Source organism: Heliangelus exortis, chromosome 2 (genome assembly GCF_036169615.1).
Source record: "Heliangelus exortis chromosome 2, bHelExo1.hap1, whole genome shotgun sequence".
Taxonomy (NCBI): Eukaryota; Metazoa; Chordata; class Aves; order Apodiformes; family Trochilidae; genus Heliangelus; species Heliangelus exortis.
In genome coordinates, this window is record NC_092423.1 from 142,947,727 (window position 1) to 142,968,484 (window position 20,758).

The 20,758-nt window shown below is 38.3% G+C and overlaps 1 protein-coding gene across 1 annotated transcript in view; it reads left to right on the forward strand.

Annotated features, from left to right (window-relative positions):
• TG (thyroglobulin) overlaps window positions 1-20,758 on the forward strand; it is a 156,078-nt gene that overhangs the window by 57,770 nt on the left and 77,550 nt on the right. Inside the window, exons 31-37 of the mRNA XM_071736933.1 lie at window positions 1,045-1,221; window positions 2,201-2,312; window positions 2,876-2,955; window positions 4,778-4,921; window positions 7,554-7,619; window positions 19,226-19,360; window positions 19,910-20,074. Coding sequence (XP_071593034.1) covers window positions 1,045-1,221; window positions 2,201-2,312; window positions 2,876-2,955; window positions 4,778-4,921; window positions 7,554-7,619; window positions 19,226-19,360; window positions 19,910-20,074 — 879 coding nt within the window. The remainder of the gene's footprint in view (window positions 1-1,044; window positions 1,222-2,200; window positions 2,313-2,875; window positions 2,956-4,777; window positions 4,922-7,553; window positions 7,620-19,225; window positions 19,361-19,909; window positions 20,075-20,758) is intronic.

The window sequence follows — 20,758 nt, forward strand, 5'->3', positions numbered from 1 at the left end:
TCGGAGACCATTATTCTGTAGGGAATAATAAGTAATTAGAATTTTTAATAGGTATTATTGTCACTATGAGTAGACTTTATAGACTCAGAGATTGTTTTTGAAACAAAAATATTCATAGAAGTTGCTAAAGGAGATACCTGTTTCTTCCTTACAGTCTTGAATGTGGCAGAAAGGGTACCCATCAATCCCTGTTGTGGACAGGAAAAGTAGAAGATACAGCTTAGGCAATATTCTGTTTTCTAGACAGGTACCCCTCCAAATAGATAGATGACATAGTCGGAAAAGGGGAAAGTAAAATGCAGATATTTGGGGTATTGAGAGGATAAATGGAGAAGAGTTTCTACCTTTCACTACCAGGAAGGCAGAGCAGAGAGCACTAAACATGCATGAACATCACTGCAAGAAGTCAGTAGAGCTATGGAAGCTTAAAATGAAGCACTGAGGTAAATATTCACAGAATCCATTGAAACTGTAATGAAGAAATAAGTCTGAAAGCTTTGTGTCTTTTCCAAAGGTGCATTATTAACTTAAGGCAAATTTCAGTGCAACTTGCTACAAGCAGATGCTTTAGCACTTGCTTCAGGAAAAGTAACTTGTATTTTTTAATGTAATGTATGAACACTGCAGGAAAAGACATCGTAGATCATATTTGATGTTTTTGTTGTTTTCATTCTTTAAATGAGACACCCACAACTGATGCAGTTATTTTATATACGATTTGTATGCCAAATGTGTAAAAAAGAAAAAAGAGAGAGATCTCCCAGAATCACAGAGTTAGTGTGGCCCCAAACATGAGAGTAATCACTGACACACAGGGGAGTGGAGCTTTCCAGTCAACAGCTCACAGATTTCTGTGCTCTCCAGGTAAACCTGTTCTTCAGTGTCACAAGAAACAGAATCTGTCCCTGTTTCTTTTGCACTGTAATAAAATGATGTTGATATTCTCACTTTTTGCTGTTTGCTTTAAGTGGGCTGAAGACATGAAGAGGGAGAGAGGTGAGAAACCTCTGTGTGTGTGTAACTCTTAGTGACTTTGCCTCCTAGGTTGTGCAGAAGAAGATGAGTTCTGTCGAATGGCAGATCTTCAGAATGCCACAGGCACATACTTTGTGTGCACCCTCTATCCAGAGGCACAGATTTGTGATGGCAGTGTCAGTCAAATACCAGAAAACTGTGCAACTGTACTACCCTGGCAGCCACAGACGTTGTATCGAAAAATAGGCAAGTCTGGGGATTTGGATGTATGATGTATGCTTTAACCCTGGTAATGTAAGCTTGTGCTTTGGGTCTTGATTCTGAAATAACAAGTCTGAATCTGTGAATGAACCCTGGGAAGCAATGCTACAGGGAAAGGCCAGACTTTTCTGAGTACGGTTTTTCATTTTCAGTTCAGAATGGAAAGCTCTTAACCATGAGGTCTGCTCTCCACCTCAGTTATTCTCAATTGATAGAAGCAAATGGTAGCTCAGATAATTTAAGCACCGTGTCTTAAATGTTGCTGTAGTGTAGTGAAATGGGAATGCCATTGGGTTGTCACCAATCCCATTTTCTACCATCAGAATTTCCACGGTAGTTAATCAGTACAAAAATTGGATGTTTTTGAGTGTAATATGGGTTGATTTTTTTTGTTTGTTTTTTAGCAAGTTCAGAATAATTGAAATCTGGATTTTAACCTCTGCTCTTTGAATAGTTGGGAAGCTCAGTGATTTTTTCATAGGGCTCATGTGAGGAATCTGGATAAACAAGTCTGTTATCACTGTACAGGAGACTAATTCTGCTGTGAAAAATTTAGGGGTCCTCTGAAATAAACTATTAAATTGTGTCTTTTTGGGGAGCTCAAAGTGTAGCACAAATTAACTAATGCATGAGTGTGATGGAGTCTTCCAATCTGGAGTTGTCCCCCAGTTTTTGGACCTTTCAGAAAGGTCAATACAGGTCTCAGAAGCAGAAGCCCTGGGCTGGAAGTCATACTCTGGTGATGTACTTTTTCTCAGCTTTTAGAGCTCTCACTTGTTGGATTTCTATTCATCTTCAGGCCTCAGCATCAGAAGTTTACTGTGATAATGTAAAATTACCTTTCATTAGGTCAGGATTGTTGTAGCACAGAAACATAAAATTTACCCTTACCATGGGATTACTTGACCAATATATATAAATTGCAACGTAGCTGATTTTTCTAATTTTTTCTTTTTCCTTCCAGTCATTCTAAAAAGTTCTGTGAAGAGCTTCTACACACGCATACCATTCCAGAAAGTAATGGGGATCTCTGTGAGGAATAAGACTGACATGAGCAAAAAAGCTGTTTCAGATGGGTAGGACACCACTGTTCCTTTGGCTTATCTGCAAAGTTCAGTCATACCTTTAATACCAAGGCCCTGTTAGGCAGATGAAGGGGATCAGGTGTATTGATCCAAGAACAGCATAATTTGAGAATGTTTAATAAAGAAAAAAAAAGCATATGATTTTTAAAAAGTTACAATTGAGTTATAAATAAAATAATAATTAGTAATTATATATCATACATATATATATATGAATTTTTATGTTATATTTGTATAAATAAATACTGCTATTACATTGCTGGGTGGACAGATAAATCATTTGGCTCTAATACACCAAATTAATTTTGTCTGGCAATTTTAGTGCAGATATCAAAGTTATTAGATGTATTCTGGTAGATGTATATTGATCAAATATAATTACATCTAAAAATGGAAAATATATGCAGTGTAAAGAACCATGAAGCAGTCTTTAAATAAAGGCACCTTTACAGGTTCTCAGTGTCTCTTCCCTATGCAATATCCTCTCTTCCCTTCTCCGTGACAGAGCCAGATTATTAATGGTACTAAGAGTAATGATGTTTTTCCTCTCCCAGATTTTTTGAATGTGAACGTTGGTGTGATGCTGACCCTTGTTGTACAGGATTTGGCTTCTTTAATGACTCACAGTCATCAGGTATTTTTTCACCATTTTTATGTTTAAGCAGTATCAGTCTCCCTTCATTATTCCAGACTTCACCATCCTTTACCTTTACCATCTCAGTGCTGTGAAGGGCACTTTAGAAGACTTTGCAGATCTTACACAACTCTATTTACCACATTTCTGAGTAACCAGAACCATTGCTAGTTCAGCCCACTGACACACCACCCATCCCAGAAATTATTAAGAAAACTTCATGAGAATGAGTCCTTAAGAGGCTTCAGTTCCAACAGCATGGTATTCAAACTGAATTCAAACAGGGAACTGTTAGCTATCTTTTATCAATCCCTCTTCCAAAATGTTGGTTGACAATTTTTCGTGACTTTTTTTCATCTTATTTTATTTTTAAAGCCTAAGGGTCTTAGAAACCTAAATATTACTGAAATTAAATGCACATAAAGCACATAAAATGTCCATAGATACTTGAGGGCAGCTTAGCCTTTTGGTTTTCTTGGATGTCTGAACTTCTTTGCTCCCAGATTTTAGTCTTCTACTTGAGAAAAATTAGTTGAGGACAGAGGCTGCCTATCTTTTCCTCCTTAGTATTTTAACATCTCAAGTAGGATTTCTGTTTGTGTGAGGAAATCCTATCTTTAGAAGTATGAATGGCTTCAAAGCCACTAGAAAGTCAAACAAACACATTTTACTCACCTGAAATGGCAAAGTTAAGGGGTGTTGCCACCCTGTGCTCCTTCTGTAATCAGCAGAAAGAGAAATAAACACAACTGTGGGGTCATTTGGTTGACTGAATTCTGTTCTGGAGGTACTTTTCTTTCTCTCCATTGCCTGTAAAGGAAGTGCTCTGTTTAAAACAAAGTCTTTAGCATGTGTTTAAAATTGGATGCCATCCAGGTAAAAGTCAATTAAATATTTTTTTCTGTTTTATTCCAAACTCAGATTTAGGCCTCTAAAATGGCTAACCTTGTTTTCAGAGGTGTCATGTGCTAATCAGCTCTCCCTGAGGTCATTAGGGACCATGCTGGTTTTACAGTTCATTTGGGAATTTGCAACACTTCAGAAATACTTGTATTTAATTTCACACAGTCAAAAATGGGTAGCTTGGAAAATTAATCTACTGTAATTTAGACTGGACTTACTGCTCAAATGAAAAATAGATGGCATTTTTCATACCTTCACTATGACCATGTAAAAGTTGAACTCTTAACTGAATATGACTTTAAGTTTCTTTAAAAAGCTGTAAAATTAATTAAGGATTTATAAGCAATGAATATGCAAAGGTGAAACCTGTTAGTTTACCTGGTTAATATTTGTTATCTGTGGAATTTTGGACATACAATCCTGGCAGTCATATAGTCAAGAGAAATTTCAGTAATGACTCTGGATAAATCTCCAAAGAAACTGCCAGCTCTGTTTCAAACTACATATTTTTCAAGTACGGAAATATTCACACTACATCTTTGAAAGGGAGAATTTTTGCCCTGTTGTAAGCAGGGGCCATGTTTCATCATACCTGTAGATCTTTAACTTCCAGGACTGCAATAATCAAAAAGAGGTGTTTGCTCAAAGAATAGGTCTTGATCTTTGCTCTGTGGAAATACTCCTGGTGACCTTGATGGATCATAATGCTGTTACCCACCTTCACACATATTGAATTAATTGTGATTTTTTTCGTCACTATTTTCAACAATAGTAAAATTTGGCCCATATTAGGTATTTCCTTCCTTTGATTTTTATTAGTGGAATTCAACTTAACTCTGTGAAACTGTGCTGTATTCACTTCCCTCAAAATACTACCCGAAAGAGGAAAATTTTCTGTAACTGGGTCTTTTTCTGGCAGGTGGAAAGATCATGTGCCTGACTCTGAACAGCCTCGGAATCCAGATGTGTGCTGAGGAAACAAGAAGTGCTTGGCAAGTCTCAGATTGTAATTCACCAAATGCTGAAGTCAGAATACACCCGTTTGGCTGGTATCAGAAGCCTGGTAAGCAATGCAAGGCGTGTGGCCTTATTGACTGGTTCCTGTCCATTGAAGCTTATTGATTAGCTTTAATGTATAGAAGCTTTCAGATGGAGGACTCATTTACATGGATTACAAATAAAAAAAGCAGACAAATATGTGCAAGGGAAAGAAAGGTCTTTCAATCTCCATTTTAATAGAAAAGTGATAAAAATACCCCAAAGAGGTATAATTTAATTTCTTATGTTCTATCTGAGACTTGTGGCCAATGTTGGTATCCAAATATATTTTGTGTTGTGGTTTAACAGTGTGTGTGTATGCATAGCTTCAAAAGGGTTGGATTTGTTACAGAATTAAAACCCCACTTTTGTCTGTCTACCAAATTCTAAGGTAGCACTGTATTCTTCAAACAGTAAGAGGCCATCACACATTTAAACAGAAGTTATGAGAGATTAGGTTATTTCCTCAAGAGGAATCAAAGCAGATCTAGTCAAAATTAATTTCCTTTTCCATAGTGAAACAAAAATTTCTGTTACTTCATTGAAAATTCTTAATGTGTTTGTCTTTTGTAACATTCTTCATGAGTTGCTGTAGTTCTACTTTGTTAAATTTTGAGTTAACTGAAAGAATAAGGACGATGACCATCTGACTTTATCCTCTGTATGGGAGGATGGCAAATGATTGAGTCTGAATGGAGTACCTTGTCGAACTTTGCTGAAAGCAGTGAGGCCCCGTGGGGGCAAATCTGTCAATGTTAATGGAATGAGGGTTACAAATTGAGTTAGGAGTCCTTTTTTCTGCTTTAGACTCCCTTAGTTCTTGCACAGTAGAGAAGGACTGATATCCAAGTGGAGAAGAGAGGCATGAAGTGTGGATATTTAGTGCCCAGGGCATGTGACATAAAGATAATTCCAATAAAAGTTATGTAGAGGTAAGTCAGATATCCTGCTAATACACCATGTTTTACAGTGTTGGTAAATGTAAAGAAAGCCCTCATTCATAGAATCATAGAAATTCAGGGGTTGGAAGGGACCTTGAAAGATCATTGAGTCCAAGGCCCCCTGACAGATCAGGGTCACCTACACGAGGTCACAGAGGAATGCATCCAGCTGGGTTTTGAATGTCTCCAGAGAAGGAGACTGACTCCACAACCTCCCTGGGCACCTGTTCCAGTGCCCTGTCACTCTCACAGTGAAAAATTTCTTGCTAATATTTATACAGAACCACCTATGCTCCAGTTTATAAACATTGCCCCTTGTCCTGTTGTCAGTCACCCCTGAGAAAAGCACTCACCCCTTACATATTTATAACCATTGATGAGGTCACCCCTTATTCTCCTCCAAGAGAAGAGCCCCAGCTCCCTCAGCCTTTCCTCACAGGGAGATGTTCCACTCCCTTCATCATCTTGGTGCCTCTGTGCTGGACACTTCCAAGCAGTTCCCTGTCCCTGAACTGAGAATGGTAGAAAGGTGAAGTGGAGGTGTAGATGGTGGTGACATTTCCTTACATAATGGAGAAGCTTCAGATGTGTTTCCACTCTAACATAGAGCAAGGCACAGATGTTTATGCAAATAGAGATATTTACAGACAAAAATTTGTATTAGTTGTACCAGTGTGTTGGAGCTCTGGGAGCCAGGAAGAGGAAAAAGAAATCTCTGAGGTTGAAAGGGAAAATCAATGAAATCTGAGGGAGGAATTTACCGTAGGCAGTGGGATGTTAGCATGAAGCAGGGCTTTGGTTTTAGCTGCAGTCTTGATGTAGGCAGGTCCTTGTGTCTCCATGTTTCACAAAATGTTGGCATATGAGCCCTCTCTCTAGAAATTTGACTTCATATGTAGACACACAGTCTTGTGTGTCAGTAGGGAACTGACTCAGTCAGTAGGGAACATAATAGGGTAGCATTTTAAAGAGAGTTCTGGATAGCCCCAGTTCTTAACTCTTGTCAACATGAATGGTGAAACTCCTGAATGGTGAAACTCCTGAATTTTTAGAAGTAACTATTGCTTACCTGCACAGGCAATATGAAGTGGAACAAGGAAAAAGAAAACCTGATCTCTCTCTTTAGCTTCTGTAGGGATGGTGGCTTATTTTGTCTTAGTAATTTATAATTGATTTGATCAGCGAAAATATTTTAGAAAATGTGGATGTGCAGAAGAAACTTCTTGTTTGTTGTTTAAAATTATGAAACGTTTAAAGGGAATGTTAGCAAATGAGAAGTTTTTTGCATAGAGAATATGAATGATTATTTAAATTTTAATCTGAAATGCATCCTTCTGGAAAATGATTTGTTTCTTCTCCTTTTAAGAAATTCCAGCTTTCTGATCAGGAAGCAGGGAAAATCTTGGGTCTCTCATGATGCAGAAAAAAACATGCAGAGAGGGCCATAGAAAAAACCACTTAACTATTGAAAAGCATTGTTCATAAAGAACTACATTTTTTAGAAGTGTTTGTGGGCATGTTTATAAATACAGAAATTTGGAGATGACTGATTTCTTGTAGAAGCCCAAAAGGGTTAGATAGCAAAGCTGCTTTGCACTCTGTGTTGAGAATATGCAGCATTCAGATCCCAGAAGTAATGGTGTAAATGTTGAGATATTGGTTGCATTTTAAACCTTGAAGTGTGATTGTTTTCAAATATTTTTTTTTTGCTTTTAGCTGACTTGAAAAACACCATGCCTAACCTGTGTCCACCTGTTAGTTTACCTCTCAGACCAGAAAGTGGTAAGTGTATTCACATATTATGACCCAAAAAAAGCAACCAAAAAAACCATCCTTTGTATTTGTTGCTGAAAGATCACACTATAATGAAACGATTGTATTCCCCATGAGTTTGTTTATTCAGGTGTTTACTAATTTTTATTCATAGTGTATAATTTAAATATAAGAATTGTTAAAATTCCCATATAATTGTTATAGTATCTCTCAAAGTCACTTCCACAAGAGGTTACTGAGGCAAAATACTTGGCATGATTGAAGTAGAAATTTATTATTGTAAGAGTGAACGCCACATCACTTTCAGTGGATAAAACTTCATATTTTAGTGCAGTCAACGCTGGAGAAAAGCTCTGGCAAGGGTAGCCTCCTGAAAAGCTGTTTATTGCATTACTGTCCTCTGTTGTGGGTTTCTGGCATCTTTCTTGTAGCATCTGGTGCTTGCCAGGATGGCAAGGAGGGTAATTAGACACTAAAATCACCAGCAATTGCTCTCAGTAATGCTGAATGCCAGGAGTGACAATGAGTTTTCAAACAGCAACAAACAATTGCAATGGAGATGGAAAGTCAAATTTAGCAATGCCTTTAAAGCCATCTTAAAAGCAAGATGATGAAAGGTGCAATTCCTCAGGATGTTAATGCTGGTTTATCTCACTTTATATTTGGTGTAGAAGAATGATAAATTGTCCTGCCTGTAGTCCTTGTTCATGGTTTCCCACAAGGATGGGAGCATTATCACAAAGATTATTCAGAACTGGAACACAAGAAATGTAGGATTTGAGGTGTGTGTTGGATCCAGCTTTTGGAGAGATGTTGTAACTCTCTCTGACACCATCTTCTTTGTAATAGGGGACATTGATTTCAGTATGGCAGTAAATGGATCTGAGATACTCACATGTGTTATTCTGAAAGTGGGTGGATCCTCTGAAAAAATGAAACTACTGTCTTTCAGAGCTTTGTGTCTATTGCTGCCTAGAACTATATGCAAATTGTCAACAGCCACAGACTTGCCTGGTGTGTCCTTTCCAGAAATACACAGCATATCTGCTAAATTCTGAGTGTAACAGAAAGGAAGCAGGTTGACTAGGCATTAGATAATCCAATTTAACCTTCAGGTTAGATTGAAATAGAGAAGTCTCATCTATCTCTGTGACCTGGGCACATTTGTTAATCTATCTGTGTCTGTCATCCCTTAAGCTGTATGCAGCTGGACTTGCACTAGGTGGTTAATATTTGCAAAGAATTTCCCATATGGAGCTCAAAGTTTATTAACCCTTTTAGCATCATATCTAGGAACACCAGTCATGATCATGTTCAGACCATTTGTATTTCTTAATAGATTTGTGCTTTTTAATGATGTTAAAATCTAATAGGAGAAAAACTCCTACGTTTAATTTTTGTGTGAAATGCTTTGAGTAGCTAGTGGGGTAATGTGTAGGTTGGGCATTTCAGCTCCTGCAGACTATTTTTCCCATGGTATGTAGAAAACTGCTTTACTAAATCTTTCTTCCTCCCAGTCTGAAGCTTAGTAACAATTTTGTTTTTTTCCTTTCATGTTTTTCTTGCTTTCTTAAATCTTCTAAAATAGTGATTTAAGCAGCATTTAAGGAAAGCCTGTAATTTTCTTTCTGCTTTAAAGCCTTTCCAGAACTAAGTCACAGCAAACAAGGTGTGCAGCTTACCCTTAGTAACAACCTTGATCTATTGCACCCATTTCCAAATGCAGAGCAACTGGGGAAGTCTCTGGTTTGCAAAAGTTTGGGTAACCACTCAAGTGATCAGAGCCTTCCATGGCAAGGTTCTGGGTTAGGGCTCTTGTCCTGAGGACAGCTGGCAAAAGAAGTCACTGAATTACTAAGAGCACAACTAGCTTGGACACCAAATGAGCAGTACCACCCTCTGCTCTTTGGGTTCCTAACACCAGTCTGTGCAGTGATGCATTCAAAATGCAACTGGGAACCATCTGTCCTTTTTGTTTTCTGCTTCATTATGATACTAGAAGTACCACCTGGTTATTTAGGCCAGGTTGTTATCTGTCTCGTGGTGTCAGACATTTTGGAAAATTTTCATAACCATTGTTTCCAAACTCTTATTAATGGCTTACATTAATATATGCTATAGAAGAGTAATACTTTTAGAACTGGGCACCATAGAAAAGCTAGCAATAGCTGAATTTTCTACATTGTGGTACTGCTTGTACAGGGGTAATAAAAATACTGTGACTCCTGCGTGGTAACCAGATGGTGAGTGTGAGAGAATGTCACTATTTAAAGGGCACTGTTGCAAGTATCTATGTGTGTGTGTGTGTATGCATGCAAGCAGACATATATATATTAAATGTATAGATACAGATATAAAAACTTTCCATTGAAAGTTCAAAAAGATAGTAAAATGTGAGTGTTTTGCCAGAAGGCTCTGTAAAACACTGCAGTTAATGTTATGTCCAATCTAGGCTATGAGTTTAATAAAGCACAATTAAAGCCAAAATTTTAATAGAAAGTTAAAGTATTTGACTGCCTAATTTTCTAGTTAGCAAATTTACAGTGCTCAGGATAGAGTGCCCAGCACTTTGCTTCCTCCCATTTGCAGTCAGTATATGAAGCTGGGAGGAAAGCAAATGTCACTTCTTGTCCTCAAGGAGGGCAAAGAGGAAAAGATCCCAGGAACTGTACACTGGTCAGCTCCACCTTGATCCATGGGAAGGTGATAGAGCAACTGATCCTGGAAATAATTTCCAGATGTGCTAAGAACAAGAAGGTGATTTGGAGTAGTCAGCATGGATTTATGAAGGAGAAAATCATGCCTGACCAAGCAGATAATCTTCTACAACCAGGTGACTGCTGAAGTCAATGAGGGGTGAGCAGTGGGTGTTGTTTCTCTTGGCTTCAGAAAGGCTTTTGGTGCTGTCTCACATAACATCCTCACAGAAACTGGTGAAGTAAGGTTGGGATAAATCAGCAGTGAGCTGGACTAAATGTTGGGTGAACTTCAGAGCACAATGTTGTAATCTTGCTGGAGGCAGTCACTGGTGTACCTAGAGAGCTGATACTGGGACTAGTGCTGTTTAATGACTTGAATAACAATAATGTCCCTGAATAAAGGGACAGAATGCACTTGCAGTGAGTTTGCAGATGTATAAAGGTTGGGAGCAGTGGTTGACAGGCTGGGTGGTTGTACTATCATTCAGATGAACCTCAACAGGCAGAGAAATGGATAGACTTACATTCTGGAGCAAGCTGTCTTCCATTAAATTGCTTTTAAGCTCAGTCTGAAAACTCTCAAGGACCTTCATCCAGTAATTGTATGGAGAAGTTGTTTTACATTCTTGTGCTCACACAGGCTTCAGCTTTTCTAGTTCAAATACAGCTACTGGCCTCATCGCTGTCTTTCCTTAGGTGGTCAGAAGAGCAAGATTTGCAAGCTGAGGTAATATATTGCAATAGATGGTTTATGAAGTTATAAGGTACATTTTGAGGAATCTGAGGCATCCCATAGAAGGCCAGGTTTTTAAATACCATCTTCTCCATCTCTACCCTTATGGAAAGATATAGGTTCAGATTTGAGCATCCCTGAAGAACTAGTGGAATCTGTCTGCTGTGGAGATGTTGAACTGCTGTTCCTTAAAACAAACAAACAAACAAACAAACCCCCCCAAAACCCACAAACAAACCTGTCAAGATTCTCCATTTTCCCCCTAAATAAGCTGCAGAATACTCTTTAAAGGAGAGTCCAAGTCACCCCCAAACATTTTCTGTGTCTGTTCTACAGGGAAGCCAGGTCTCCCAGTCTTGGATTGTCTTTCTATGGACTGTCTCCAGGACTTAATTTTTCTAATTTTCTGTGTCATTTAAGCTCAGAATCTAAAAATTTTACATGGTATTTGGTTTTGTTGTTTGTTTGTTGTTTTTTGTTTGGTTTGGTTTGCTTAGGTTTGTTAAGGCATTAATACAATCTTTAACTGCCCAAAGGAGAGTTGAAGTGATTTTATTTATCCTAGTATCTGCCTGAAGGTGGAAATCCTTGAGCCAAGGAGCTGCAAGGTACTCTCCAGCCCTGTTACTCCCACTGTACACATTGGGGCAGTTCTGTTGTACTCACTGCAGGTTTAAAAGAGAAAAATTCAAGACCAGATTTTTTTGTCTCACCCAAATTAATTTATTGGATCTCCTTTCACTGAAATTCACCCTAAATAAATTGATCAAAACCATGTATTTGTTTTGCTTCTGTTTCCAAACCTGGGCTTTTGAAGATGTTAATGAGCAAAAATAGCATCTTTTCATGCCAGACACAGAGCAGACTTGCAGGCACCAGGAAAATTTAGAAGAAATACAAAGCCCTTCCCCACATCTCAGAAGAGAGAGTAGAGGGAAGGTTCTCCTGCCAATCGAAGAGTTGGCCTGCCCATTGTATACTGTTCACTTAATGGGAGGTGTCCCTGCCCATGGCAGGGGGTTGGAACTAGATGATCTTTAAGGTCTCTTCCAACCCAAACCATTCTAAGATTCTGTAATTTTATGACCCCTGTGATTCCTCCCCACAGCCGGAGCCTCCTGTTGCTTTCCTCAGGTTACTGTCTCTACAAGCAGCACTGCTCAGCATTTCTTACACTCATTACATGCCTCATTAGTCTGCAAATAAGGGGAATTCAGTGCTCCATAATGCCTTCAGGTCACTGCTGTCTGGCAAAAGGGAGGTGAGCTGCACACTGTCTTTAGGGCCTTTTACTTGAATTCTTGCAGCTCTGTTCTTGCTTTGACATCATTTGCCTATTTGTATCCTTGCATTACCCTTTCTGATACTAAGGTAAACCTCAGTAACTCTCCATCTGTAATCTGCAATGCATTTAACTTAATGTGTGGTTTTCAACTTTAACTAAATGCTTTTATTTGTCTTCTGTACATCTATGATGTAGAGGAGAGCATGTTCCTTCTGGCTGGTGTGACTGCCAGATAGTTTCTGTTACCTGAGAAATAATGCTTGAAAAATAGATAGCCTGAACAGGCCTGGAAAGTCCAGCTCGTTATGTTTGAAGCATTTTTTTTCCCCCCTGAAGAAGTTAATGTGCTGTGATGACACTGAGTATGTCTGTGACAAGTTTCGGGTATGATCTGTGACCTTTAAAGATGGGAGGACAGCTGTCATTTTAAGACTGGCCATGATGAGAATGCTAGTATGCCAGGCTGTAGTCTTGGGTTAGTTATATTTAATTAACAGTTCCACGGAGTTGTGTGAATAGGCAGAAATGTTATGTAAAAGAGAAAACAGCCAGGACTCATAATTAGATTTGAGTTGAAACTTTCTGCAGCCAGATGTAAGATAGGGGGAGATAAGAAAATATTTTAATGAGAAATTATGTGTTGATATTTTATGGTTGTATAATGTGGTTACTCAAATAGTTTATGTGCAGGGCTTTGAGCTGTGGGAGCTTTTATGTCTTTCCAGTTAAGACTGAAAGAAGCAAAACAATATATGAAACACATTTCCTGCCTTTTTAGAAGTAATACTTGTGCTGAAAGCAAACTGGAGACCCTGCAAATATTCCCATGTATGTGGAAGGGAGGAGTGACACTGATGAACTTCTTTTGTAATTTGTCCTGAGATTTATGTGTTGTACACAGTCACTAGTCAAACTTTAAAGAGCCTTTATGTCTTCAGGTTCATAATTTTGAAATGGGACAGTGCTCACTATCTCAGAAAACTTGTTAGGAAATGGCCCTTTAGTGGTGATCTCTGCATGGGGCTGCTGATTGTATATGGAACCATGTGAAGTGATCATATGTGATCCATTCCCACTCCAGTCAAATAAAGTCATTCACTGGGAAACCACTGAGACATAGGGATGGAAAGATCTGTTAGGACCTTCCTGTTTCTGCCTCCTGTGATCTCCTAAGGATTTGTAGTCACTTCTTTGATAGAGGACTGAGCAGTGGCTGTGGGATTTGACCATGGGGGAATAAATTTCCCAATAGGCCAGCTCAGAACATGGAGTATTTCCATTCTCAATAGAGATGCTGATGGTAGCAGAGGTGCTGATGCAGCTGATCTTGGTGATTAATAGCATCGTTTGTCTTCCTGTTTTCCCACAATGCTGGGGATATATCAGGCAGATCTTTGGTGTAAAACAAAACCAGCCTTTTTAATACATCCTCAGGAACTGATCTACCATGCCCCTGTAGAGTATATATTGGACCTGTGGTGTAGAATTAATCTCTCTTTTACCTTAAGTTCAATTTTTGTTCTGTTTTTAAACATAAGGAGTTCAGCTTTTTGAAAACAGCTTATTTTAAACCTGGATAAATGTCTGGTACATTTTTAGTATCCTACTACTATGCCATTTACTATAACTGGCACTACTGAAATAGGCAGAAAGCCTGCATTTAGCATGAGCTTAGCAAGATTACTCACTGCTAAAGGCCGTAAATAACACATTTGTTACTTTGTGACATTTTTGTCTGAGGTGTGATTATAGTTATTATGCAGCAATTTTTAAAAAAAATGACTCATTTTGTATTATTCAAATCTCAGTGGATAGACAACAATGAGAAGTAGCTATATTTTAGGGTGTGTTCAGCATCTCTGAGCTGTGTTGCTGGTTTGGGAGACTGTTGGTATATACAGTCAGGTTAGCAGTCTTCATGGGAAAAAAACCCCTTAAATCTAGGGATATAGAGCAGTGAATTCAGTCTTTAAACATGTTTTTGGCTCAAGTCAGGGTTATTAAATGTGGCTCACAAATTTCAGAGTTAAGATTACAATTTGTCTTTCAAATGTAACTTAGGCATACTGACTCCTGAGTTATGCACCTTGTTAACTTCATCTGATTTATGCACCTCTGCAACTTCACAAGTCTTCTTCTAAATTTAATCTGCTATTTTATTGCACTTCTGAATCTCTGTTTACTTATATCAAATGTCAAATTTTCCAGCAAACACAGAACAGATCCCTCTTTACTTCCACTGAAATCAGTAATGAGACTTCTGTTGACTTTATGAGAAGGATTTTATCATGTCATTGCCTGTGAAAGTGGGAGGCTGCACTCTGTGACCCCAGCAAACCTGTTCCAGTCTTCTGATCCTATGACTTGGGTGGGAGCAGAATAAGGCCAGCATGAGTCCTTTTGTAAATCCAGTCTTAAATCTTGCCTACCCAAACAAGAACATCTGGAAGAGAGAGGCTCTCTGTAATTTTGCAATAAAAGTTACAGGGCTCCTGGATTCAGAGTGCTGTAATTATCCAATCAAAGCCTTTGCCAAAATGTGGTTTGGAAGGTCAGAGTTTAACCTATATATATATATATATACCAGAAATGTCTTCCAGCCCATCAGGTGCACTTTGCAGTTTCAGTAGAGCAGAGCCAGTTTGTAGCTTTGTGCCCTTTAAGGGCAGTTTCTAGATGAGTGGAGTTTAGATCACCCATGGAAAGTTCTGGTTTGCTCATAGAATGAAACCAGGGGTGTGTGGCTGCTGGACTTGCTGGATCTGCTGCCAGGAGAAGGAAACAACTGATAGCCAAAATCTCATTTGCAGTTTCTGCTGCTTGGCAGTGGTGCCATTCATGGATGGCTTTGGGTTGAAGAACTTTGCTCTGTCAGTAAAATAAACCTTAGTGATTCTGCATTTAGCTGCATCTGGAGTCAGCTGGGTGAAAGACAGGAAAGGAATAATGCTGGAAGTCTCCATATCTAAAGCTAGTCTGAGATTATGAATGTTTCAGACAGGGCTGAGAATGAAAGAAACATTCAAAACCTCAAAAAACAACCCCAGGTGTCTACTGGGAGGTTGCAAGAATAAGCAAAATAAAATGTGGTTTAGGTGTGAACACATGATCTGTGGATGTTTGTGTCATGAGTGGTCACTCTTCAGTGCCTAGCATGGGCTGCAAAGTGCCCATATATGTGTAATATGTAATATATATATGTCTTATATGTGTTATATATATGTCTTATATGTATATAAAATGAATGTTGTTAACTTGATTCCATCCCACAAAAAGGGATAAAATAAAAATATTTTAATATAGAATTAGGAAGTTTAGCTTGTAATCAAATTGTGGAACACATTACATGTACCCAATAATGGCAGTGTGCACTCACAAGCTTCTTTTGAGCACCTTCACAAGATTTTAATAACAGTAAGCTAGTAAACCTCAGGGAAATAAATACAGGAGGCCAAATTCAAGTGTCAGATGTATAAATCCAAAGAACTAATTTTGTTCTTGTGGATTTTTTAATAATTTATTTCCTGAGACAGTAGAGTTTAGCTCAGCAAGACTCCTCTGGCATGTTTGACCTTAGGGCAAACAAATAAGGCACATAAGGATTATGAGACTTGCCCAGTGTCACTGGATGAGTCAGGGAAGCTGTGCAAAGAGAGTCAGTCTGGTGAAATATCTTCCAAAACCACTGATGCACCCAATCTTTTTGGTTTCCAGTGGAATCTAGACAAGACTCTTTGGAAAGAACCATGGTTAGTAATTTGGAGCTTCGTGCCTGAAACTATGGAGATTACTTGTCTCTGCAGTAGGACCTCAGTTACAAGTACTGTACACAGTGCAAGATGGCAACACTGTTCTTTCTTAGTAAAAATTTATTTAAAAAAATAAATCTTTTTCTTGTTAATATTTTCAGAAAAATTTTTTTTTAAGAAATAATTGCAAACGCATACAATTTATGATCTGGAAAATAAAGGCCTGGGGGATCTAGTAAGGCTTGCAGATAATTTCTGGAGAAGATGCAGTGGTTAATTCTCCATCACTCACTTTCTATTTTTAAGTATCTTACTGACTAAATTCTATAAACTGTCACACTACATGCAGTGCTTGAAATTTTCTAATATGGGTCATGGAACTGGTCATATTGGTTGGTTTTAAAATAGAGAAACCATTGACCATATGAAATGTGGTGATTCCCACATGACTAAAATGATTGTGTTCCTCCAAAACAATTGAATATTTATTGCTTAAGGGTAAGAAAAAAATTGAGCATGTCTGCTGCACAAGTCAAGCTGTGATGGCAGGGTCATTGCTCCTTTGCCAATTCACTCTCCCTCTGAATATTGTGCTGCTGATGGATTAGATTGCAATGGCAAGTAAGCTTGTGATCTTTAAAATATGACTCTTCAATACCAAATTAACCTGCATTTCTATTTAGCTGGAGTTTTTCAGCTTCTATCTCTTGGAAAAGTTGCTCTGAAATATAACAGGAATGGAATGATTTTAAAGTGGTTGAATAGCACCCATGGGACCTGATGTTGCTTTATTTCCTAGGTCACACTTGGGCTCTTTGGGGAGGTATATGGTGTTCAGTGGGTCTGTACATCACTGCATAAATCCATCAGATTATTTTTTTCAGAAAGGGTGAGAGCAAAGGATCTAGTATTAAGGTTACAGTCTTGGCAGTGATGGGAGAACATTGTTTTTTTCAGCTTGTTCTCTGGGAGATGACCCATGCTTGAAGCTCACACTTCCTTGGAAAGGGTTTACCTTGCAAAAGCAAAGACCTTGAATATCAGTGGAGAAGCCTGACTTGTGGCAACTCCCCTGTGCTGCCATTAACTATTTGGAATAAAATAATTTTAAAATATAATTTAATTATAGCTGTGTCCTGTTTATTTGCTCACAGATTGATGTAACCAGGCTAGTCTGTGTTTTCTCTTGGGTCTTTGTTCTCAACAATTGGACAAGTATATCAACACCAGAATTTTAGCAGGGCCTGTTGCAATAGGGCACGTGGTAATGGTTTTAAACTAAAAAAGGTCAGATTTAGACTAGATGAGAAAGAATTTTTTCTTTATGGGGTTAGTGAAACACCAGAGAAGGTTGTTCAGGGAGGTGTTAGAAGCCCCATACCTGGAAACGTTCAAGGTCAGTTTGAACAGGGTTCTGAGCAGCCTGATCCAGTTGAAGATGTCCCTGCTCATGGCAGGGGAATTGGACGAGATGACCCTTTAAGGTCCCTTCCAATTCAAGCCATTCTATGTTTTCCAAGCTGCAGGGAGAGCTGCAGCCCTAATTGTGGAATCCCAGACTTCAGCTTTAGATTAGATGTTGGTTGTAGAGTCACAGCTGTCTTTCTGTGAGGAGAGGGAGTAAGCAAACCTTTGACATCTTTTCACATCACCCATTTCTTAGAAGACTGAAAGAAACCTTTAATGAAATGAACAATCACAGCTTTTGAATCTGTATGAAAAATGAACTGAAGCAAAAGGGCAAGATCTGCTCACCAGGAATTGTGAGATGACAGCTGACTCAGCTTTGTCCTCACCCTACAATTACATGGAGAAGATAATGCCAGCCTCCTGTTTAGACCTTGGTGGCCACAGCAGGGCCCTTTTGCTTTTAAAACATATTGAACTGTAGAAAGGAATTAAAATAATTAAAGGCCCATACTTTCCCAAGCCTTTTTTTTTGACCTCTGTGTACAAAATGGAGAGCTTGCAGATATTTTTATCTCATCGTGTATGAGAAAAGAATGTTTGTGGCATTTTTTAAAAATCTACTTTGAGATGTAGGAATAATTTCTGGTGAATTCTAAAGTCAGTATGTATATGCATATATATTCTTACACATGTATATGCATGTACACCTGTATATAAACATATATATATTCATGTGTGTATATATCTACATATAAGAAATATAATTGAATCTTAGTTATGTAACAGTTAGACATTAGAACAGTTAAGAAAATTTCATGTAGTTCTGTCTAGTATGTCAAATTAAAATGATCAAAATAATCCTTGTGACCTTTTAAAAAAGAAGTCTGTAAATCTGTGAAAATTGCACGTGTTTCTGTGGGATTTTGGGTGATTGCTTGTAAAGGAATTGAAGAAAAAAAAGTAACATTTTCAAAAATCATTGTCTCATTTTCACCCAGCCTGTAAGGTCAGTACCTACCCTCTGAATGTAGATGTACCCAGGCAACTAAGACATCCCCATTTCAGCTGTTCATATGAAGTTCCCTATGCAGCATACTTGGACTTGCAATTAGTGGATTCCTGGGGGTGATTTACCTCATCCTAAAGCAGATATCTAAAACAGGATGGAGATATTATATAGTAAATTATCTGCTCCTGCTGATAGTACAAGGAGTACAGTGTAATCAAAGCAGATGTAGACATCTACCTTGCAGGTGAGTGAGGCAGAGCCTACCTTAGGATACATCTCCTGCTTTAAGGATGGACGTGGATATCTGCAGGAGGTCCTGGACATGCTACGTCACCTGTAGGATCTCCACTTGCTTTCGAAGGAGTTCATGCTTGTTCCTGCTCACAAACTCATGCCCAAGTATTGTGACCCATGTCCTGTAATGTTATTAGGCCTGTTCAGGATCTGTTTATTTAAATCAGTTGGATTTACATGCAAACTGGGACAGCACTGCTTCTGATTTTCCTCTTTATTAACTGCACATTTGTAAACCTAGCTGTACATTACCTCTGAAGCTGAGACTGGATCCTCTAGTCAGTCTGAAGGCTTTGCATATTTTATTTAATTTATTCCCAAAGCAAGGTAGAATTCTTTCACTGGAAAACTTCCCAGTGATTTCACATCTAACTTATTTTCCTCTGAATTTTTCACAATTTTCTCCAGTTTTATATTTGTGTGCTTCATTTTACAGAATCTTTGGATAAATGGCAACTCCTAAATGTGTCCTCCATTCTCATGGACTCATCCATCTCAAGCTTTGAAGTTGTGCAAGTTACTAGAGATATATCTGACGACTTTTCCACTGCCAGAGACTTTTGTTTATCCAGTAAGATATGGTGATTCCCCTCCCCACCCCCTTTCTTACATCAAAACATTGATTTTACTTATTTTTAAGGGCTATCCTAGTGTCTGTAATGAAGTAGGTGATCCTTACTTTCCCATTCCTTTCCTTTTCCCATTAGTCTTTGAAGGAACCTTTCTAAAGGGAGGGTATTGGATGCACATCTCTTAGTAGAAATTGGATTGCTTTTCTTTTTCTGAAACCTTTGCCTAGGGCTCCCTTGGAACTCTTTGACTTCAGTTGAGGTCCTCAGTACTTTATTGGACGATACTTTTCTGCTCCTAAGAGCTGGGATACCAGTTCTTTTGCTGCATTACTCCATTTTAAAGCCAATATAGCCTTTTTTCCTTTGGCTACTCTGCAGAATGTTCTGGAAGTCAGAGGTGATTTATGTCCCATTATTTTGCATTAGAGCATGATCCTTGTTGCTGACCTGTTTTAAAACCTTTCTTTAAAGCATCTTACAACAATGTCATACAGATACTTTGAGATTGCATTTTTACCTGCTTTTTCTCAATACGTTTCACCTTACAGCTTGTTCAAAGAACCAGTCCTGTGCAGTGGTTACCCTGGAAATCCAGCCTTCAGCAACAATATGCCTTTTCTACCCTGATACACAGATATGCACACATGGCCTGCAAGGGCAGACCTGCTGGGTTTTACTCAAAGAGCCAGCTACCTATATATATAGGAGGCAAGGTAAGAACAAGTTAAGGCTGTGGAGGAAGGAACTAAACTGTGGTGGCCTGTGCACTGTTCTCATGGATGGGTATGAAGAAATCCTCAGTAGGTGTGATGGATGTGTCCTAGACAGCTGTCCATTGCTCTCTCAGTAGTATTACAGCCAAGCAGGATAGGCAAAAGTCCCAAATTTTTTTTTTTTATAAAAATTCACAAAATCGTTGTGTTATCATCTCATACTGAAGCACATATAATAAAGGAAGTTCAGTCTGTAAAATTATGTTCTGGAAAGTGCAGAATGTTAGAAGGGAACAACAAAAAGGAACAGTAAGAAAAGTCCAGCTTCTTCCTCTTCAGCTGCAGTAGTTGTTTCTGTATGTTCTTCCTTCTAAGCTCTGAGGCATGTTGTAAATCCACTGTCTTAATAAATAAAGTCTTAAAAAATAAACTAAAGTCTTAATAAATAACCATCCCTCAAGAAAAAAAACAAAAAAACAAAAAAAAAAAACAACAAAAAACCACACTAAGATGAATTAATATTTTTTAAGAAGTGAAATTAAATTGAGAGGAATAGAAGTTGAGTGGAGATGTAAAAACTGTATTGTTTGACTATGTACTTATTTTGAACTCTTAGTTTTTGTTGGCTTTTTCCTTGATTTTTAGAAGTTAATGCTTTCTCTTGGTATAATACTGATTCTTTCT